This window comes from Mustela lutreola, chromosome 4 (assembly GCF_030435805.1).
Source record: "Mustela lutreola isolate mMusLut2 chromosome 4, mMusLut2.pri, whole genome shotgun sequence".
Lineage (NCBI taxonomy): Eukaryota > Metazoa > Chordata > Mammalia > Carnivora > Mustelidae > Mustela > Mustela lutreola.
This window is the reverse complement of record NC_081293.1, coordinates 56,661,959-56,685,704: the sequence shown is the minus strand read 5'-3', so window position 1 is coordinate 56,685,704 and position 23,746 is coordinate 56,661,959. Positions and strand designations below refer to the sequence as shown.

Genomic DNA, 23,746 nt, shown 5'->3' with positions numbered 1-23,746 from the left:
AACAAACTAGTTTGGAATTATTCATAAATATGTTGGTCATGTATGTAAGTGCTGATGATGTTTCTCTTTCTCTCTTTCATAGCTTTTCTCGGATCTTGCAGGAAACTGTGAAGGAACTGGCTCCTCGATGTGACGTGACACTCATACTGTCAGAAGATGGGAGTGGAAAGGGAGCCGCTCTGATCACTGCTGTGGCCAAGAGGTTGCAGCAGGCCCAGAAGGAGAAGTAGGAACTCCTTGGGGCTTGGGCCCGATGTGCCTTGGATACTGGCCAGCCTTTCCTCCGGCAGATGAGTTGGGGTCTGGGACCAACAGGCAAGCTTCTAGCGGACTTCACATTCTGGGTGGCCAAAAGAGAACCCTGGGTTCTTGGGTACTTCTAGCATTTTGTTACTTGGTGTTGTTTTCAGGGGCATTCAATGACATTTCTGATTGGCATATTTGACCCAAAATGGGCCAATTTGTAAAATCAAAGCATTTGGGCCTGAAATAATCCCCTTTTAGCAATTTTTTCAGTTGAGGCCTGAGCTGCTAGTTCTCTATGGCTTTGGGTCCTGTGGCTTTTGGACTTAGAAACATGTCCACAGTCTGCCCCCGTGGTCTGGCTGGCTGAGCTCTCCACTGGGATGCTTCAGCCATTGCTTGCAGTAGATTGGGTCCTCACTCACAGAAACCCCTTTGAGAAGGATAGGGATTCATGTAATAAACTGGAAATCTAATCTGACTTGTTCTTAACTCATCATGCTGACAAGGGAAAGCGAATAAAGACCTGGGAGTATCAGCCCCAGGATGAAGAAGGGTTGGTTACCAGGCAACCCTGCAGGAATCTTTTCATGCTGAAAGTGAGTTATAGCAGCACCTGTAGGATTTTGTTTCTCAATGTTGTGTGTGTGACGGGGAGGGGTGCCATTTGGGGCACCTGTTTTCATTTTACATGTGGTTTGTGTTGCTACTGTGGGTAGTTGTTTTCAGGACTGTTAGGTATATGAAATCCAGTAAATGAATAAAAAATATTTGATTTCCTAAGAATCTTTGCATGAGGTATCAGTATTTCATTGGGGAGGCTCGCTCGCTCACTTCATGCCCTGCTTGTGGAATAAGGACACTGACGTTTCTGAGAGCATCTCTCTCACCCAAACTTCTTCCCAACAGGGAGAAATATACAGAGTATCTTTTGTCATACTTCAACCATTTATCCAAATCTCATTTGAACAAGTACTTTTCATAACTGGGGCATTTACCATGTGATCCTACAGCCCTTGCCTTTGAACAGCTAAAGTTGACCGGAGGGCCTTTGGAGTTCCAAGCTGACTTCTACCTTCCTGGAACTCAGCCCTCCCCACCTGCCCTGTTAGACTGCATTCTCCCTTCCAGAACTAATCAGACTTGGCCTGTCCTTACCCATTTCCCTGCTGGATATCCTCACTTTTTCTTAATGCTCCCCCCCCCCTCATCTGAACCACCTGTGACTTCCTACCTCATTACCAGATTTCCTGCATGTGTTTCTCATCTGGCCCCTAGATTGAAAGATTTTTTTGTTACATACATTATTGTATTGCTCCAGTGAACCCAGGATGATGATGTTCTTACTAAATGCTTACTAGATGGAGACATGGTTGAAAAATGAACTGTTCCAAGAAATTTTCTTTAGAAAGAGTGGAGGCCATTATCATGGGCCACAGACTGAAGAGAATAATATCCCAGATCAAAATAAAATCCAGGTCGGTTTTATTTTGATTTATGTACTTAATTCCTGGTGGTAATTGTCACCATTTGTTGAAGCAGGATGTTCAGACAGACAGGATGGAGGAGGCTGAAGGAGGGTAAGAGAGAGGCCAGCTGGGGCTGGGGACACGCGAGGGAGCTGAGGTTCCCTAGGAACTCTTTTTTCGTATATCCAGTAAACGTGTAGAGAGATACTGCTGTGGGGAGGGCCTAGATTTACCAAAATGAATTTTTTTGGTTTGTATTTTAAGATTATACCCCTCTGGGGATGCTGTATGGATTTACTTATTTTTCTGTATTTTGAAGTTACGCTTCTTTGGGGTAATGTTCCACCTTACCAGATTTTGTCTTCATCAACCCCAAACCTTGTAGTCCTTGTTATCTCTCCCGGGTTCTCTGTTTCCTTGGGAAGACACGTCCAGCCCCCAGTCCCTTTTCCTCCTGACTCTGCTGGGAGTCTTTGCCTTCACCCTCACGCCTGGACGGGTGATCTGGTCCAGAGAGGCAGGCACTCGGGCCACCACATTGTCCCATACCTAGTCCCCTCGCCACGTGTTTGGCAGGTTTGAGGAGCTCACCCAGCTCTGGGATATTACCAGGAAAAGAGCCCCCAAGGTATCTAGGCAACCTTGCACATTCTGACTAATTGATAGCATCATAGGATCTTTGAATCCGGACGGAACTGCAGAGAGGGCACACAACCATCTTGCTGTCTTTGGACAGGCTGGCCCCTGAAACACCAGGGGCAATGGAAGGCTAACTTCTCCTCAAAGTTTACTAGGCAAGACCAGCAGCCACACCAACAAGGTAAAGTGTCCTCATGTGGACCCGACTTTTCCTCTTAGGAAGGGCTTCTTAGTCTATATTTCTGCCCTGTGGTTAGTTTCTCCCAGTAACCTTTTGGCTAAAAAGAACTGAGAGATTTAAGAACTAGATTTTCCCCCATGACTCTGACTCTTCAGAAGAAGGGACCTCATTCCCGTTTGTCTGTCTTCAGCAATCTTGTGTACGCTTCTTCCCATTACCTGGAATGTGGGCTCTTTGAGAGTAAGGACTTGGATCTCGTCTTTCCTCTTTTCCCCGGAGCCTGCCACAGTGACTGGCATTGAGTAACCATTAGATAATTCTCTACATGGATGAGTGACGGATGCTCAAACAAGTGTGTGGCCAAATTGATGGCTCTCCCTTGAGTCTCTTCATTCTTTAGCCTCTCCCAATGGGACCTGAGCCTTATAACACGTGAAATTTTCTATCAGTGATCATCCAGTGAATGCCAAGCCCTGTTCTAGGCACGTAGGACTCAGAGGAATAGAAGACAGCACTCCTGCTTTATTAGAATTCACATGCTAGCAATGAAGGATAGACATAAATACCTTCAATACATAATGCTTCTCAAATGCCTAAAATGCATGAGAGTACAAGGGAAGCCAGTGGCATTGAATTACAATTATTAGGTTGAAGTGGTGATTAAAGTAACATATGGGCTTATTTTTTAATGCACTGTAATGAGATCTAGCAGGAACCTGATAACAACCAGAATTCTGAAATCCTGATGAGAGTAAACAGTGTTTTGAGATGCTTGCAACAACAGCGCAGATATGAAAATGGCCATGGTTTCTCCCGGAGACAAAGTCCCAGGTGCTGCTACCAGTTCTGTGGTTTGTTACCTACATCCAAAATGGAACAGGGATGATGAATTTCGATGAGCGGTGATTGAAAATTAGTCCCAAAGAAGCTCGGGGACTCCCCACTTTGGGGGTCTCTCCCTCGAGGACCTAGGTTGATAATTCCCAATTGAAATGATCTATTAGACCTGGCACTCAATCAGGGAGGGCGTCTTAGATGGCAGAGGCAGTGTGGTTTGGACTCAGAAGAATCAGGCATGTTATTCAACCTTTCTGAGCTGCAATTTCCTCCCCTAAGAATGGAGGATGCTAGAACAATCTAACAAGGTTATGCTAACCACACAAACTAAATACATGGACATGGGGATCGGCTGTGAGCCACTTGTACACGTGTGAAGTCGTTGCGTTACAGCTGTAGCTGTTGTTAGGTGGCCTGTCTTATTGGTATGATTCCCTGGAACATCAACCTAAAGGTCCTTCCGAGCTGATTGCCCAGACATGCGGATCGGTAAAGAATGGCAATTGGGAGAAATGCATTTCTCACAACCCCTTCCCTCTACCTCCACTGTCTTGATATATACAGTCTTGTACTGTTTCACAGTTGAAACTCCTCGTGAACCATATTTCGTTACAGAGAGTACAAGGATGACTTGGGCCAAGTCAGGAACGGTAGAGGGATCTGGTAGCTCATCTTTGGGGTGAACTACGAGGGTCAGTTAGAGGAGAAGAGTTGAATTCCTTTCTCGTCCAGCCAGAGAAAGAATGATGCTGGTGAGAAAATGAAGCTAAAAATCTTCTTCCTTTTTTTCCTTTTTTAATATATAAGAAAGAGAGAGAGCAAGGTAGGTTACTGATAATATAGGGAATCAGAATGGTTTGGGGGACTGACCTAAAAAGCAGCGATGCATTGACAGCACAGGACAATTCGAGGTGGGGGGTGGCATTTACAGCACTGTCTGTATGTGGCCCAGTTCCTGCTGAGTTACCTCTGTGACAGCCAGCATGGTATAGAGTGGCCTTTCACAACGTCAGCCAGTCTGGAGTCATTCTTTCCTCTAGTGCTCTGGTGAAATGGTTCAGTTCTCTACCCCACATACTGCAGGGAGGCCTGTCTCCACTCATTTTTCAACATTCCCGAATGGAATGCTTACATCTTCCAATCACTCCTCTTATTCCTGCCTCCAGTTTGCTTCCGCTCGTCTCAGTTGATGTCACAATTTCTGCAGCTCCTGCCTCTCTCTCTCTGTCTGTCTCTCTCTCTCTGTTTTGTCTGATATACGGAACTGACCCTTCTTCTTGGATTCCCCAAACACCATTAACTCGAGGCCAATGTCTGGAACAGACTGAGCTAGAGGCTTGGGGATTGTGGAATGGGGACCACTTCACAGAATAGGAAACAACTTAAATATGAGTATCAGATACCAAAATTCTATGACTATCTCCACCCCAGAGAATTTTTCACAGACTGTCATTCCCCATAGGCTTTGCTGGTTGCATGGATTATGATTTCTCCCCAAATACTCTTCAGGCTTCCTTTTCTTATCCTCCTCTTCTCAGAATTCTGGACTCTTCCCATAAAATGAAATATTCTTACCATTTTGTTTCATAGAGCTAATGATTCTTCTATAGCGTTAACCCACCCCTATGCCAGCCCAACGGACCTCACCTTTCCCAGCCAAAATGTTCCCATTGAGGTATTTGAATAAAAAGAGGGATTTTCTCTCTAAAAGGAATTATTCTGTTCTCTTACAGTCAAGTTACAGCAAGCTTTTCCCCTTGACATCCAGCAAACTCCCCGTATTTTAAGCAATGACATCGTTACCACAGTCAAGATAATAAACATATCTATCACCACCAAAAGTCTCCTTGTGACCTTTTGTAATTCCTCCTTTCTGTCCAGCTTCGCTTTCCTTTTACTCAGTTAACTATTGAGTGGCTCTCTGTTTCTATATAATTTAATTTGCATTTTTTAGAATGAAGCATATAGTTGGTATACTTTTAAAATCTGGCTTTCTTCACTCAGTATACTTATTTTGAGACTCATTCATGTGGATGCAAGTATTGATTTCATTCCTTTGATTGCTGACTATTCCATTGTATGGATATACCACAGTTCATTTATCCATTCATCTGTTCATGGATTTTTGGGTTGGTTCCAGTTTTGGGCTATTACAAATAAGACAGCTATGATCATTGTATACAAGTCTTTGTGTGGACCTCTACTTTCATTTCTCCTGGGTAAATACCTAGGAGTAGAATAGCTAGGTCATTGAATTAAATTTTTAGACAAAAGCCAAACTATTTTCCAAAGTAGTTGAACCATTTTATACTCCCATCAGTAGTATACGAGAATTTGAGTTTTCCACATCTTTGCTAAAACTTGGATTGGTTGATCTTTTTATTGATGGATTAATTGATTGATTAGTTGGTCTTTTTAGTTTTAGACATTCTAATAGGTGTATAGTGGTATATAATTGTTTTAATTTGTATTTCCCAGATATTTAACATTTCTTCATATATTTATGGACCAAATGTTTTCCTTCTTCTATGAAATGTTTTAGTCATGGCTTTTGCCTATTTTTAAATTGGGCTCTTTGTTCCTTCTTATTGATTTATAAGAGTTCTTTATATATTATAGATCTAGTCTTTTGTCAGTTTTAGGCATTACCAATATCTTCTCACTTTTTTCATTTTCTGTAAGGTTTTGATGAACACAGTTCTTAATATTGTCAAAATTCTTAATCTTTTTTAAAAAGTTAGCATTTGGGGGGCACCTGTGTTGGCTCAGTTGGTTAAACAGCTGACTCTTCATTTCATCTTCGGTCATGATCTTAGGGGTATGGGATTGAGCCCAATGTCAGGCTCTGTGCTCAGACTGGAATTCTGCTTATCCCTCTCTCTCTGCTTCTACCCTCGATAGCTCACACTTTCTCTTAAAAAAAAAAGTTAGCATTTTTTTTGTTTCTTAACCAATCTTTCTTTACCCTCAAGGTCAGAAGAATTTTCAACAGTATTGTCTTCTTTTTTTTTTTTTTTTTAAGATTTTATTTATTTATTTAACAGAGAGAGATCACAAGTAGGCAGAGAGGCAGGCAGAGAAAGAGGAGGAAGCTGGCTCCCTGCCAGGCAGAGAGCCCAATGTGGGGCTTGATCCCACCACCCTGGGATCATGAACTGAGCTGAAGGCAGAGGCTTTAACCCACTGAGCCACCCAGGTGCCCCCAACAGTATTGTCTTCTAAAAACATTTAAAGTTTTAATTTTAAGGGCACCTGGATGTCTTAGTCAGTTAAGCAGCTTCCTTTAGCTCAGGTCATAATCTCAGGGTCCTGGGATCGAGCTCTGCCATGTCAGGATCCACTGCTTATGCTGTTTCTGTCTCTCTCTCAAACAAACAAACAAACAAATAAATAAATAAATAAAATCTTTTTAAAAAAAAGTTTTGCTTTTGAGGCATGCCTGGATGTCTCATTTGGTAGAGCATGTGACTCTTGATCTCAGGGTTATGGGTTTAAACTCCATGTTGGGTGTAGATATTACGTAAAAAATTTAAAATGATTTAAGTTTTGCTTTTTACATTTGTTCTCAACCCAAGTGAAGATGATTTTTAATATGGATAATTTACAAACCAATTTTATTCCCCCCCCTTAGGTAACTAATTTTACAAGCTCTGTTTCTTAAATAGTCTCTCCTTCACCACTGACATGACATGCCATCTTGTTAAATTCTACAAAAACCAAAATTTAAAAAAGCCTTATGGTAATTGTGTTGATCTCATATTGCCTCTGTAGATCAATTTCGGGAGAATGACCTCTCTTTTTTTTTTTTTTTTTTTTTTTTAAGATTTTATTTATTTATTTGACACAGACACAGCGAGAGAGGGAACACAAGCAGGGGGAGTGAGAAGGGGAAGCAGGCTTCCTGCCCAGTAGGGAGCATGATGCGCAAAGGCAGACACTCAATGACTGAACCACCCAGGCACCCTGAGAATGATCTCTTTAAGATACTAATTCTTCCTAGCTAGTCGTCTCTTCATTGATTTAGGTTTTTCCAAATGTTTTCCAAAAACCTTTGTAATTTCCTATATAGGTCTTGCATTCTTTTGTTCTTATGTTTATTCTTAAGTAGTTTATAGTTTTGCAATAGTTTTATGACACAATTTTGTGATTAAAAATGCAGTCTTGGGGTGCCTGGGTGGCTCAGTGGGTTGAAGCCTCTGCCTTCGGCTCAGGTCACGATCTCAGGGTCCTGGATTGAGCCCCACATTGGGCTTTCTGCTCGGCAGGGAGCCTGCTTCCCCTTCTCTCTCTCTGCCTGCCTCTCTGCCTGCTTGTGATCTCTGTCAAATAAATAAATAAAATCTTTAAAAAAAAATGCAGTCTTTAAAAAAAAATCTTAGTTCCTAATTTGTTGCTAATGGGAAGAAATGTAATTGACTTTTATTATTAATCTTATATCCAATTACCTTAATAGACTTTTCTTTTTTTTTTTTTTTAAGATTTTATTTATTTATTTGACAGACAGAGATCACAAGTAGGCAGAGAGGCAGACAGAGAGAGAAGGGAAGCAGGCTCCCTGCTGAGCAGAGAGCCCAATGCAGGGCTTGATCCCAGGACCCTGGAATCATGACCTGAGCCCAAAGGCAGAGGCTTTAACCCACTGAGCCACCCAGGCACCCCCTTACTAGACTTTTCTGTTACTTTTGGAAACCTTGTAGCTTGTTAGTTTGCAAAAATCTGAAATCTGTGGAAAATGGGCAAGAATGTTACAATGAACTCCCATTTATCCTTCACCTAATTTCACTGATAGATAGTATCTGCCAGATTTGTTTTATCTCCCTCTCTGTGTGGATACATATGTAATGTAATAGGGATTACTTACTACTCATATTCTAGTTTTGCAAAATCATTCACGAGTGAATTACAAAGATCGTGACACTTCACCTCTAAATAATTTATCATGTATCTATTGAGAACAAGGATAATCTCTTACACAACCACAGTGAAATGATCAAATTTAGGAATCTCTTATTTCTAGTTATTTAGATTAGTTTGGATTTTATGTATACACTGTCATATAATCCACCAATATTATCAGTTTAGTGTTTTTTCTTTATATTTCTACACTTTTAATTTCATTTCTTGTCTATGTCACCTATTTTAGTATATGTGCTGCCGAAGCGAGCACATCTTGTCTATGTCACCTAAATCATACAGTACGATGTTGACGTGAAATGGCAGTGGTGAGGACTCCTAATTTTAAGGGGTATGTAACTACACATTTCTTCATTTAGGATGATTTTTTTCAATGCACGGTTAGTGTTTTATTTTTGAAGAACGGGTCTGAAACATCACACCAACACAAGCTGTAAAGTTTAAAATAGTTGTATAGGGATCTGTTATAACATATGCAATGACTGTTCCCTTGACAAAAATTTCGATCACAGAGCTTGTGATAAACCCAGTTGCCAGCCGCGCTGGGCTTTCCAGACACTCAGCATTTTTCTCTTATCTGCACAGACTTCTCATCAGCTGCCTTCTGCTTTTGCTGTGTGATCTCAGAGTCCCTCTGCTTTCTCTTAGAGGTAGTCAAGGTATACTCCTTTCTCTTTCCCTTGCTAATTTCCTGGGATCTCTTCTTGTTTTCCTGATGGCAAGTTCTGGTTGGTTTCCACAGACCCTGGCAGCTGCTGGACTGAGGCCGAAACAGAGTGATTAGAAAAAGCTGGGGGGTCTCTTCCACACTCAGCGGCAACCCCCACCTGGGGATCTTGAAGCCTGAGCCCCTGCAGGCCCTCCGTGAGGCAATGCCTCTGCTCCATCCTCCTAGAAAGATTTTTAGGTGTTTTTAGGAATAACTTTGATCAGCTTTAATAGGTTCTCTTTAAGTCATAGCTTATTAAGACATTTTGTGTTTCCGCAAACAGGTATTGAATTTTATCAAATTATTTGACTACACTATTGATGTGGTATAAAAAAATTTTTTTTCTCATTTACTTACAAAAGTTGAGGACATCTATTTAATAACATTAAAGCACTACTGCAATGCTAGGTAAACCCATCTTGGTCATGGTTTATTATCATTTTTATGACTTGGATTTGATTTGTTGATATTTTATTTAGAATTTCTGCACCTATATTTATGAATGAAATAAACCTCTCATATTTCTTTTTCATACTGTGACTGTTTTTGTGTGGGTATACTAGCCTCACAGAATGAATTTTTATTCTCTCAAAGAATTCATTGAAAGTTCTTTAGAATCCACTTCAAAAGCCATTTAGGACTTGTGTTTTCTTTGGGTTAAGATTTTAACTACTGCTTCAATTTTTTTGAATAACCAGACTATCTGGGCTTTCCATTTTTTCTTCAGTAAGGTTGATTAGGTTGTATTTTTCCAAGAATGTATCTACATTGTCATATTTTTCAAATATAATGACATAATTTTTTATTTAGATATAATTCAAGCAATATAAAATTCATCTTTTAAAAAATTTGTGTTCTTTAAAATATCAAGTTATGCAACCATCACCACTATCTAATCCCAGAGCATTTTCAGTGTCCCAAAAGGAACTCCATCCCCATTAGCAGCCACGCTCCCTTCCTCCTGAGCCCTAGCCCAGGCAAACACCCAGCTTTCTGTCTCTATGGGTGCACCTGTTCTGAACACTTACAAGATGGAATCATACCATATGTTCCCTTTTGTGTCTGGCTTCTCTTACTTAATGTTTTCAAGCTTCCTTCATGTTGTAGCATGTGTCAAAACTTCCATTAAGGAGTGCCTGGGTGGCTCAGCGGGTTAAAGCCTCTGTCTTTGGCTCAGGTCATGATCTCGGGGTCCTGGAATAGAGCCCCGCATTGGGCTCCCTGCTCAGCAGGGAGCCTGCTTCCTCCTCTCTCTGCCTGCCTCTCTGCCCACTTGTGATCTCTCTCTCTGTAAAAAACAAACAAACAAACAAACAAACAAACAAACAAAAAACAACAAAAAAACCCCTTCCATTAAATGCCAAATGATATTCCATTGTATGGATATAGTGCGTTTTGTTTATTCATTTATAAGTTGACGGATCTGCATTTGGTTATTATGGATAACACTGCTGTGAACATTTGCAAACAAGTTTTTGTGTAAACAGACAATTTTCATTCTTTTGGATATACATCTACTAATAGGATTGTTGGACCATATGCTAACTCTATATTTTAACTTTTTGAGGAACAGTGAATTGCTTCCCAAAGTGGCTGCATTGTGGACATTCCCATCACAGCAGTGTGTGTGTGTGTGTGTGTGTGTGTGTAGTGGAGCATTTTTACCACCTTGTCCATGTCAACACTTGTTATTGGCAGTCTTTCTAATTACCGCCATCCTAGTCATTACAAAGTAGTATCTCACTAGGTGTGGATTTGCATTTCCCTAGTGACTCTTGGTTTTGAGCATCTTTTTTGTGCTTATTGCTCCTTTTTGAATATCCTCTTTGGAGATACGTCTGCTAACATCCTTAGCCCATATTAAAATTTGCCTATTTCTCTTTTCATTGTTGAGTTTTAAGTGTTCTTTATGTATTCTGGATACTAGACCCTTCTCAGATGTATGATTTATAATCAATTTCTCCCATTGTGGTGGCTTGTCTTTTCATTTTCTTGATAATATCCTTTGAAGCATACAAGTGATACTTTTGATGAATTCCAATTTATTTTTTCTTTTGTTTGTGCTCATGGTGGTGTATTTAGAAAACACCCTTGCCTAACACAAGGTCAAGATTTATTCCTATGTTTTCTTCACTGTGTTTTATAGTTTTTGTTTTTACATTTCGGTCTTTTACACATTTTGGGTTAATTTTTGTATATGGTATGAGGGAGAGGACCAACTTCATTCTTTTGATTTGGCTATCCATTATTGAATCCCAACACCATTTCTTGAAAGGACTGTTCTTTCCTCATTGAAGGTTCCTGGCACTCTCGTCAATAATCAATTGACCATGAATGTATGGGTCTATTTCTAGACTCTCTGTTCTAGTCTGTTGATCTATAGGCCTACCACTATGACATGGAGTTTTACTAATATTCTCTCGTTATTTAAAAAATATCTAGGGTATCTCTAGTTATGCCCCCATTTTCACTCATTACATTATTCAAAGCCTTTTCGCTTTTTGTTGGTCAATTTTGGCAGAGACTTTTTTGTTTATTTATGTCTACTTTGTTTGATACTAAGATATTTGCATCAGCAGTCTTATGGTTAATGTTTGCATGTTATATTATTTGCTGTCCTTTTATTTTCAACTATGTGTACACTTATATTTAAAGTGTGTCTTTTAGGGGCACCTGGGTGGCTCAGTGAGTTAAACCTCTACCTTCAACTCGGGTCTTGGGATCAGGCTCTGCATTGGGCTCTTTGCTTGGCAGGGAGCCTGCTTCCCCCTCTCTCTGCCTGCCTCTCTACCTACTTGTGATCTCTCTCTCTGTCAAATAAATAAATAAAATCTAAAGTGTGTCTTTTGTAAACAGCGTTTAGATGGGTCTTATTTTGTCTTGTTTCTGTGTCGCCTGATAATTTCTGTTTTCTAAATGGAACATTTATTCTATTTACATTTAATGTAACTACTGTTACGAATGGGTTTAATCCCATCCCCTGAAAGCTTTGTATTTTAAATTGTCCTATTTGTTGTTTCTTTATTTCTCTCTTCCTGACTGCTTCCTGGATTAATCAAAGTAGTTTTATTATTCCATCTTAGTTCATCTATTGGCTCTTAAATTATACTAATTGTTAAATGCTTTTATTTTCTTTTGAGATAAACTCTGCACACAATGAAATGAATAAAATTTTCCATGTGGTGAGTTTCAACAAATGCATACCCTGATACAACTTAAGTGGACAATATTATCTTCATCCTGGAAAAGTTTTCTTTGTCTGAGGTGGTACTCTAGGGGTTACAATATGGATTTTTTATGTATCACAGGCTACCTTGACTTAGTGCTTTACCATTTCATGGACAGTGTAATAACCTTATTGTATAGATCTATTTACCTTCCTCCTGCCCTTCATGCTATTGTTAACACATAGTTTACATATATATTTGTTTTAATACCTACAACACATAGTTATTGTTTTAAACAGTTGATAGTCTTTTTATATTAAAAACTGTGTTATTTTAATCCACTTAGCTACTTTTTCTTTCATTGTACAGTAATATGATTCCTTCTGGGATCATTCTCCTTCAACCTGGAAAACCTCAGTCAGCATTTCTTGTAATACAGTACTACTGGAAGTAAATTCTCTCAACATTTATTTGTCTGAAAATGTCCGTGTTTTGTTTTTTGGTTTTATTTTGTTTTGTTTGCCTCATTTTGGAAGGATATAGGTTTCTAGTTTGGAGCATCTTCCAATATTTTAAGGATGTTACTTCATATTTTTCTGGCTTCCACAGTTCTTTGTGTGAGCACGCATACACACACACACACGCACACGCACACAAGTGGGATGGGGCAGAGAGAGAGAAAGAGAATCTCAGCAAGGCTCTACACTCAGTTCAGAGCCCAACATGGGGCTTGACCCAATGACCCTGAGCTCATGATCTGAGCTGAAATCAAAAGTCAGATGCTTGGGGTGCCTGAGTGGTTCAGTTGGTTAAATGACTGCTTTTGGCTCAGGTCATGATCCTGAGTCCTGGGATCAAGTCCCACATTGGACTCCCGGCTATACAGGGAATCTGCTTCTCCCACTGATCTCTCTCCTCCTCTCCTCTCATGCTCTCTCATTCTCTCTCTCTCTCTCACTTCCATAGTTTTTGATGAGAAGTCAATCACCATTCTTATTTTTCTCCTGCAAGTAATGTGGCTTTTATATTGTGGATGTCTTTTTTTTTTTTTAAGATTTTATTTATTTATTTGACAGAGAGAGATCACAAGTAGGCAGAGAGGCAGGCAGAGAGAGAGAGAGGAGGAAGCAGGCTCCCTGCTGAGCAGAGAGCCCAATGCGGGACTCAATCCCAGGACCCTGAGATCATGACCCAAGCCGAAGGCAGCGGCTTAACCCACTGAGCCACCCAGGCGTCCTATATTGTGGATGTTTTTAAAGGTTTCCTTTTATCCTTAGTTTTTAGCATTTTAACTACAATGTGGGTAGGTGTGGCTTTCTTTTTATTTGTTCTGCTTGAGATTTGCTGAGAGCTTCTTTAATCTGTGGGTTGATGTCTTTGTTGGATTTTGAAAATTCTTGGCTAGTGTCTCAGTATTTCTCCTCTCTCCTCCTAGGACTCTATTATTTTATCATGTCTCATACATCTTTCATGTTCTACTCTGTTTTCATTAATTTTTTTCCCTCTGTGCTTCAGGTTGCATAACTTCCACTAACCAATCTTCAAGTTCACTGACCTTTTTTCTGTTGTTATCTATTCTGCCATAAGCCTAGCCAATGAATTCTCTTTCTCTCTCTCTCTTTTTTTCTTTTTTAACAAAATACTGCATGAGAAATGCTTTGCAGAGGACATGACTAAGGAGTGCCCACAATAAATGATTATCATCAGGGGCACCTGGTGGCTCAATCATTAAACATTTGCCTTCAGCTCAGGTCATGATTCTAGGGTCCTGGGATTGAGCTTGGGCTTCCTGCTCAGTGGGGAGTCTGCTTCTCCATCTCCATCTGCTGCTCCCTCTCCACATGTGTTCCCTCTTTCTGTCAAATAAATAAATAAAATCTTTTAAAAAATGGTTATCATCAGCATTGGATTAATAGAAAATGTTTTCTTGCTACATATTATATTGATATCTAGTTTTATTGGGTAATGATAAGAGAATGTCTTATAGAGTAGGATGAGATAAAACAAGTAGTATTTATAATTTTTATTGAGATATAATTGACATATAACATTATATTAGTTTTAGGTATAAAGTATAATGATCTGATTGGGCACCTGGGTGGCTCAATTGGTTAAGTGTCCAATTCTTGATTTTAGCTCAGTCATGATCTCAGGGTTGTGAGATTGAGCCCCACATCAGGCTTCCCACTCAGCAAGGAGTCTGTTTGAGATTCTCTCTCTCCTTCTCCCTCTGCCTCTCCCCACTCCACTGTCTCTCTCAAAATAAATAAATATTTAAAAAATATAATGCTGATATATCTATATACATGTATATAGATATATGTATCTATCTATCTATATCTCAAACTGATTGCCACAACAAGTTTAGTTAAAATCCATCACCACACATAGTTAACAATTTTTTTTCTTATGATGAGATCTTTTAAAGTGTACTGTCCTAGCAACTTTCAAACATACAATCTAGTATTTGTTAACTATAGTCACCATGTTGTATATTACATCCCCAGCACTTACTTATCTTATAACTGGGCATTTGTACCTTTTGACCACCTTCACCCATTTTGCCCACCCTCCTCCACCCCCACCCCTAGTAACCACTTATTTGTTCTCTGTTTTAGATTCCACATACAATTAAGATCATATAGCATTTGTCTTTCTCTGTGTGATTTCCTTAGCTTAATATAATACCCTCAGTCTCCATCCATGTTGCGGCAAATGGCAGGATTTCCTTTTTAAGACTGAATAATATTCCATTGTATATGAATACCACATTTTCTTTATCCATTCACTGAAAGACAGAGGTTGTTTTTGTATCTTGGCTATTGTAAATAATCCTGCAGTGGACATGGGAGTGCAGATATTTCTTTGAGATAGCAATTCCATTTCCTATGAATTAATACCCAGAAATAGAATTGCCGGATGATATGGTAGTTTTAGTTTTAAGTTTTTGTGGAACCTCCATACTGTTTTCCGCAGGAGCTAAACCAATTTATATTCCCACCAACAGTGCCTGAGGGTTCCCTTTCCTCCACATCTTCTACAACACTTGTTTCTTGTCTTTTTGATAACAACCAGTCTAACAGGTATGACATGATATCTCACTGTGGTTTTGATTTGCATTTCCCTGATGATCAGTGATGTTGAACCCCTTTTTATGTACCTGTTGGCCATTTATGTGTCTTCTCAGGAAAAAATGTCTACTCAGGTACTCATCAGTTTTTTAACTGGATTCTTTTTTTCTGTAGAGTTATATATGTTTTTGAAATACTTTGGATGTTAACTGGGTGTCTGGGTGGTTCAGTTGGTTGGGTATCCAACTCTTGGTTTCAGCTCAAGTCATGATCCTCAGGGTCATGGAATGGAGCCCTACAAGGAGCCCATGCTGGGCTCCTCACTCAGCAGGGAGTCTGCTTGTCTCCTGCTGCCCCTCCCCTGGCTCATGTGTACTCTCTTCCTCTCTCTCTCTAAAATAAATAAATAGGGGCACCTGGGTGGCTCAGAGGGTTGAGCCTCTGCCTTCAGCTCAGGTCATAATCTCAGGGTCCTGGGATGGAGCCCCACATTGGGTTCTCTTTTTATCAGGGAGCCTGCTTCCCCATCCCTATCTGTCTGCCTCTCTGCCTACTTGTGATCTCTCTGTCAAATAAATAAAATCTTAAAAATAAATAAATCTTAAAAAAAATATTTTGGATATTAAGGCCCTATCAGTCATATGATTTAAAAATATATTCTTTCATTCTTTAGGTTGCCTTCTCATTTTGTTGGTAGTTCCCTTTGCTGTACAGAGCATCTTAGTTTGATATAGTGATAATGTAAAAGAGCTTACCCTTTGTTTTCTTCTAGGAGTTGTGTGGTTTCAGGCCTCAGGTTCAAGTGTTTAATTCATTTTAAGTTCACTTTTGTGTATGGCATAAGATAGTGGTCCACTTTCATTTTTTGTTACATGGCTGTGCAGTTTTCCCAACACAATTTATTAAAGATACTATCCTTCTCCCAATATATAGTCTTGGTTCTATGTTGAAAATTAATTGACCTTAAATGTGTTTTATTAGTCTTTTTATATTTTTATTAGTCTTTTTATATTTTTAGATTTTATATTTTTTCATGGTTTAGTCTATAGTTTTGTATTCTAAGAATTTATATCTTCTAAATTTTCCATTTTGTTGGCATATAACTGTTCATATTAGAATCTTATCAACTTTTGTATTTCTGTGGAATCTGTGGTAACATCTCCTCTTTCATTTATGATTTTTATTTACTTGAGTCCTTTTTTCTTGGAGAATCTAGATGAAGTTTTGTTTAGTTTATCTTAAACAACAAACAAACAAACAAACAAACAGCTTTTAGGTTCATTGATATTTTCTATTGTCTTTCAATGTCTTTATTTCACTTATCTCTATTCTGATCATTGTTATTTCCTTCCTTCTACTAAATTTGGGCTCTTTTTTTTTTTTTTTAAACTTCGTTTAGGTGTAAAGTTAGATTGTTTATTTGAGATCTTTGCTGTTTCTTAATGTAGGTGTTTATCACTAGAAACATCTCTCTTATAACTGCTTTTGGTGCATCCCATTAGTTTTGATATATTTCCATTTTATTTCATCTCAAGATTTTTTTTTTTAACTTCTCTTTTGGTTTTTTTTTCAACATGTCATTCAGTAACATGTTGTTTATTCTCCATGTATTTGTGAATTTTCCAGTTTTCTTCTTGTAATTGATTTCTAGTTTTATACCATTGTGATCAAAAAAGATGCTTCAAATGATTTCGGGTCTTGTTAAATTTATTAAGACTTATCTTGTGGCCTAACATAAGATCTATCCTGAAGAATGTTCCATGTGTGCTAGAAAAGAATATGTATTCTGTTGCTTTTGGATGGAATGTTCTCTATATGACTGGTAAGTCATTCTTTTTTATTCTTTTTTTTCTTTTTTGCCCTGCTGATTGGGTGCATTCCACTGCACTGTCTTTAGTTTGCTGATCCTTTCTTCTGTTTCATCTAGTCTGATGTTGAGCCCTTTTATTGAATTTTTCAGTTTAGTTGTATTCGTCAGCTCTATGATTTCTGTTTGGCATTATCGTATATTTTGTTTTATTTATTTTTTATTTTTTGCATTATCTTATATTTTAAATCTTCTAGTTGAAATTCTCCTTTTGTTTCTGCATTGTTTTCCTGACAGTGGCAAGCATCTTTATGACCATTTTTTTGAACTCTTTTTTTTATCAGGTTAATCCCTTATCTCTGTTTCATGAGGTGTTTTTCTGGCCTTTATATTGTTATTTCATTTGGAGCATATTCTTCTGTTTGTCATTTTTCTTGATTCTCTAAGTTGGTTTCTATGCACTGGATAATACAGCCACCCCTCCCAGTCTGGAAAGAGTGGCCTCAGGTAGGAGAAGAACTTTATCATTCAATCCTACCCTAGCTGTTTGTTGTCTCTCAAACCTTTGTAATTGTCCAAGTAGCTTTCTTTGTTCTTAGTGCCTCCTAGTCATTGAGAGCATGCCAAGGTATGTCAGTGTCCCAGAAGAGAGAATCTCCTTCAGCATCTAGATGGAGACTGATTAGAAGATCTCATCTCAGGCAGCAGCTTTTAAGGTGTGCAACTACACCTCTTTCATGGGAATATGGGGAGATGGGCATTTCTCTTTGTTTCCTCTGCACTGATTGCTGTGAGGATAGCCCATTAAGAACTGTTTCTGTGTTTGCTAGAGTACTTTTGAACCTATGAATACAAGCCATTCTGGCCACCAGAGCCAGCCTATCAAGAGTTGTATCTTCTGGGCCATGGCCACAAAAGCCAGGGTGCCAGGCTTACTCACAAGTTCCTTTCATGGAGACACAAGAGACCTAGGGGAGGAGAAAGGGAGAGTGTTAACATTGCACCTGCCAGCCTCTCTTTCTCTGTAGGGGATTGCAGTTGGTCCCTAGATATGTGTTGAATTAGTGACCCTCAGGCTGTAGTCTTAAGATCTTTAAGTAGGCCTTAGGTAGAAAAACTGGATATTTCAGTCTACTGCCTCTGCACTGTGCCCTGAGAGGATAAGCAGTTAAAAACTGTTTTGTTTGTTTGTTTGTTACAGTTCTGTGAGATCCTGGAATGTAAGGCCTACTGACCACTAGAGCTACATAATCAAGGGGTGTCCTCTGGGTGTCAGTTGCAAAACCTGGGGCACCAGATGTGTGCTCAAGCTTCTTTCTGGGAGACACTGGCCACCTGGAGTGAGGCTTAGGGAGAATGTAAAGATGGATTAATTAATTCTTAATTTAAAATACTGTGTTTTTTCAATTATAGAATATCTATGAGTTTTTCTTTTCTTTTTCTTTTCTTTAACAATTCTTTGTGGGCATTCTTTATCTTTTTATCCATTTTGCCCATCTTTTATTTTCTTCAACATATTTATAATAGTTATTTTAAGGCCCTTGTCTACTAATTCTAATTTCAATTCTGGGTGACCTATAAGACTGTTTTTTATTGTTTATTTTCTCTCTTGCTTATAGGTCACATTTCCTTACTTATTGGCATTACTTCTCTCTTTCTCTCTCTCTCTGTGTAATAATAGCCATAGAATCTGAGTAGATGTTGTTTTTTCCCAGAGAGAGAACAATCCTTTCTTCTCTGAGACAGCTGAAATGATAGACTCATTGCTTCAATCCAGTTTTAAATTGAGCTGGATCAGTTTACTTTTAGTTTCCAATATCTTAAGATTGATGCTTAACTTGTTTTTATTGCAAATCCTTTTTTCAGGTAGACTTCTTTTTCTCAAACATAATATTTCAGGAAATCTTCCCCTGAATTCCCATTCTAACCCCTAGACTCCTCTATTGCCCAGATTATTGGAGCACTGGCAGGTGGGGAAACTAGCTGTGTGCTTGAGCCTTCTTGAGATTCTACTTTGTCAAGCCAACCTACATGGTCATTAAAAGCTGTTTTTTTTTTCTCATTCTCTCTGTCAGCAGGTTTGCCTTTCTGAGAAGCCCAATTTCTATCAGTCCATGCCCAGACTCAGCAAATGCCTTCAGAAGAAAGCAGTTGCTAATCTCCATTGACCTTAGAAGAGTTCTTTCTGCCTTGGAATTTAGTTCCATCAGACTCCTTTGTATCTATAGCTTTTAATGTCTCTAAAAAGAAATGTGATTTTTTTTCAGCTACCCATTTTTTCCCTAATTGTTACAGTGAATAGAGTCATCTGCTGCTACTTCTATAGCCAAACCAATTTCAAATATTTTGAATCCTCAGTATGATTTCTTATTTTACTCATTATTTAAAAGAACTTCTAAGTTTTTACTTTCATAAAATATGAAGTTTCAAAATTTATCGTTTTGTTAACATCTGACTTAATTGTGTATTGACCATAGGATATGGGGTCCACAAGCTTATTCAGTAAAAGGCCAGATAATAAATATTTTAGGATTTGTGAATCATATAGTCAGTACCATTGTAGCACAGAAGTCTCTATAGACAATATGTAAATGAATGGGGATGGCTATGTTCAAATAAAACTTTATTTTTAAAAGCAGGTGTCAGACTGGATTTGGCCTGCAGGCTGTAGTTTGCTAACCCCTAGTCTATATTTATGTTTTAGAAATCTATTAAAGTTTTCTTGGCAAATATTTCATGTATGCTTGAAAACAATATATAATCTCTGTTAAATAAAAAGTTCTATATACGTCTATTAGATTAAACTTGTAATTTTGTTGTTCAGCTCTTCTGTGTCTTTGTTGACTTGGCTTGTTAGCTCGACCTAACAACAGAGAGAAATATATTTAAATCTCTTCTTAAAATGCAGAATTGTTAGATGCTTCCAATAGGTCCAACAATTTTTACTTTAATTATTTAAAGGTCAATTTTTTAAAAAAAGATTATTTATTTGAAAGAGAAAGAGAGAGCACAAGCTCGGGGAGGGGCAGAGGGAGAGGGAGAAGCAAACTACCTGCTTATCGGGGAGCACAAAGCAGGGCTCGATCCCAGAACAATCATGACCTGTGCTGAAGGCAGACACCTAACGGACTGAGCCATCCAGGTGCCCCTTAAGGCCGGTTTATTAAAACTTTAGTACATTCTTCATAAGTTAAAATTTTAATATCCTTGTAATTACCCTCTTTGTCTAATGATGCCTTTCATTTTATAGTCTGTATTGTCTGAAATTAATTCACCAGCTTTCTTTTGGTGACTAAGTCACCTGATAGATCTTTCTTCATTCTTTTGCAGTCAACTCTTTGGTCACACTTCAGACATACTTCTTCAAAATAGCATCTGGCAGTATTTTTGTTGTCTAGTACATTTACATTTCTATAATTATCAATATATTTGAACTTTTAAAATTATTTTTGATTTTATGTCTCTTTTAATTTATTTTGACCTATGTTTCCTTTTACATATATTTCATTTATCTCTTTTCTTCTCTTTTTTGGGACAGTGGAATTAAGAGGTTGATAGGTATATCTTTTTCCAAAGAAGACAAGTATTTTAGCATATTTTTATGTACTTTGGTCTCTCCAACTCCTGCAGAAGAGAACCTAGAATATTAGTTCTGTGTTGTTATTGACAAACTTTCACTTACTTGACTACTTTCTTCAAAAGTATTTTCAAGGAGAGACTTTATGCAGCAAGTTGAAGATTTACATATTTAAAATATTTTTACTGTGCCCTTATACTTAAGTGATCATTTGACTGGGTATAAAATTCTAGATTTAAGAATCCTTTCCTTTCAATTCATTAAATTCATTGTTTTCCTAGTTCCTTTTTGCTGTTAAAAAGCCTAATGTCAATCTAGTTCTTATTCCTTTTTGGGTGATTGGTATCTCTCTAGAAGCTTTTAGACTTTTCTGTTTGTTTTGTCTATGATATTCTGTAATATAGAGTGGATATTTCCTTTTATCTTTTGCTTATCACTCTATGGCCTTTTCTTTTCTTTTTAATATTTATTTGTTATTTATTTGAGAGAGAGAGAAAACAAGCAAGAGAGAATCTCAAGCAGACTCCGAGTTGAGCACAGAGCCTGAGGCCATGCTTGATCTCACAACACTGAGATCCTGACCAAGCCGAAACCAAGAGTCAGATGTTTAACTGACTGCACAATCCAGGTGCCCATTTATGGTCTTTTCAATCTGAGGTCCTTCATTTTTTTCCTTAATTGTAGGAAATGTATTTTTCTTTAAATATTTTCTATTTTTATTTTTCTCTTTTTCTGGAGCTCCTCTATTATACAAATATTGATACTTCTACTTCTCTCTTCCATATTGTTTAACTTTTCTACTTCTTTTTCTTTCCCCACTACTTACTAGGAGAATTCCTCAATCTAATCTTCCAACTCAGCAATTCTTTCTTCACCTGTATCCTTTCTAATAGATGTATCTATTTATTATGTTTTGCCTTTTATTTTCTAACAGTGTCTCCCAAAGAGAAAGAGGTTTTAATTTTAATGAAGTTTAGTTTAGATTATTAGTTTTTCTTTCATGTCTCAAGCTTTTGGTGACACACACACACACACACATGCACATATGTATATATGCCTAATTTTCTATTATGTTGTTTTTCAACTCTGTATTATGTTTTTCATGTATAATACCTCCAAATTTAAATAATTTCATCTTATTTCACACCATTTTTCTTTATCTCAAGTATATATATCCTTTAAAATTTTTTATTTAAATATCTATCATCTTTATTTTATATTCTTGGTCTGCCTATTCTATATTTCTGCTTCAAATGGTATATATTGCCTGGTTTTTTATGTTGTTTTCAGGTAGTTTTTTTCCTCAGATATCTAATTAGTTGCCTGGTGAGTTTTTTCACTTAAGGGTTATCTGCCGCTCTGTCTTGGAATGTGTTCAGGGTTAGAACCCAAGGCTAGAGCCTAGTGTGAGGCAGTCCCAGTGAATTCATGGAGATGGGAGAGGCTGAGTTCTAGGATGTAGATTCCTGGGCCACCAAACCCACAGTTGAACATTTCTGTTAGCCCCAAGTATTTCCCTTGTTCAGGGTTTCAGGGATTGACCTTAATTTTTATATTTTTTTAATAAAGATTTTATTTATTTTTTTGACAGAGAGAGAGAGCATAAGCGGGTGAGCAGCAGAGGCAGGGGAAAGAAGCAGGCCCCCTGCTGAGCAAAGAACCCAATATGGGGCTCAATCCCAGGATACTGGGATCATGCAAACCTAAGGCAGCCACTCAATGGACTGACTCCCAGGCGCCCCAGGATTGACCTTTAGTCTCTTAGGAAGAAGCAGTACTGGGAGGGAATATCTCACTGGGTTATCATCTCCCAGCCCCTGGAGATAGGTGAGTAATTCCTGAGGCCATTCAAGCCTCACCTGTTTCTGTTCTGCTCTGCTCAAGCCTTCTGCCCCTATCTTACTCCATGGACCCCTGTACCAGGATCTGAGATACTCCCATGTAGAGTGAAGGAGCAGGAAGTGACTGTCTCAGGTGATATGCAGGGAGAGGCAGGAGCAGATGGCACATGACTTTTCTCTAACCCTCCCCATCTTTCACCTGCACAGTCAGACATTTCCCGTGGTGCAGCCAATACACATGGATATGGTAGTTTTCATTTGCAGCAGTGGTAATACAAAGGGGATTTTACTCTACGCCTTATGCCGCACCTAACTTTTTTGGCTTAACAATACATCAAGGGTAACCATTGGGATTTATGTCATCTTTTTAATTTTTTTAAGATTTTATTTATTTATTAGAGAGAGAGAGAGCACAAACAGGGGAGAGGGAGAAGCAGACTCCCCAATGAGCAGAGAGCCTGATGCGGAACCCGAGGCAAAGGCAGATGCCCAACAGAGTGAGCCATCCAGGCGCCCCATCTTTTTCCTTTTTCAATAGCTTCTTACAGGCCTAGATGAAATACTATTCACTAGGCATCCTGGTGCTGATAAAAACACAGTATGTCTTGGGGACACCTGGGTGGCTCAGTCAGCTGAGTGCCTGCCTTCAGCTCAGGTCATGATCCCGGGGTCCTAGGAGTCCTGCATTGGGCTCCCTGCTCAGCAGGGAGAGCAGGGAGCCTGCTTCTCCCTCTCCTTCTGCCTGCCACTCCCCCTGCTTGCGCTCTCTCTCTTTGTCAAATAAATAAAATCTTTAAACAAACAAAAAACACTATGTTTTGTAGTCAACTGAGGAGGGCTGGGGAGGGCTGGGGAGGGCTGGGTGCAACAGTCAATCTGATGGTGGGATGAGGCCTAAGGGGCCAGAGGAAAGGAGACTGACATTCCCCAGGGAAACTGGCAGGTTAGCTGACATCTGAGGTCAAATCCATCTTCTTGGATCCACCAGGCGTTTCCTCTGATAACTAAAGCACTTACTGTAAAGCCCTCACTGCTGATACGATGGCTGCCTGGCTCGTTGTTCTTGGGTGTATGTGGGCTTCATCTGTGTTTTGCCTATGAGCTATTTGAGGACTTCATAGTTCACTCTGCTCCCAGCCCCCACCACTCACCCATATCCTCTCCCTCCTGTGCCTGGTACACAGCAGACGGCACTTACTGGGTCAAACTGGGAATTCATCCCTCCCCTGAGACAACTAAACTATGCATGTAGCCAGTCTGTGTGGGCCCCAGATCCTAGTCTGTCTAGATT

General features: G+C 38.9%; 2 protein-coding genes across 2 annotated transcripts in view; both read left to right on the top strand.

Annotated features, from left to right (window-relative positions):
* The window catches only part of HKDC1 (hexokinase domain containing 1), a 42,457-nt gene extending 41,428 nt beyond the window's left edge, over positions 1 to 1,029 (top strand). The window contains exon 18 of the mRNA XM_059170065.1: positions 83 to 1,029. Coding sequence (XP_059026048.1) covers positions 83 to 230 — 148 coding nt within the window. The 3' untranslated portion in view covers positions 231 to 1,029. The remainder of the gene's footprint in view (positions 1 to 82) is intronic.
* Positions 1,030 to 2,444: 1,415 nt separating this feature from the next.
* HK1 (hexokinase 1) overlaps positions 2,445 to 23,746 on the top strand; it is a 112,595-nt gene continuing 91,293 nt past the window's right edge. Inside the window, exon 1 of the mRNA XM_059170062.1 lies at positions 2,445 to 2,532. The gene's annotated coding sequence lies outside the window, so the exon portion shown is untranslated. The remainder of the gene's footprint in view (positions 2,533 to 23,746) is intronic.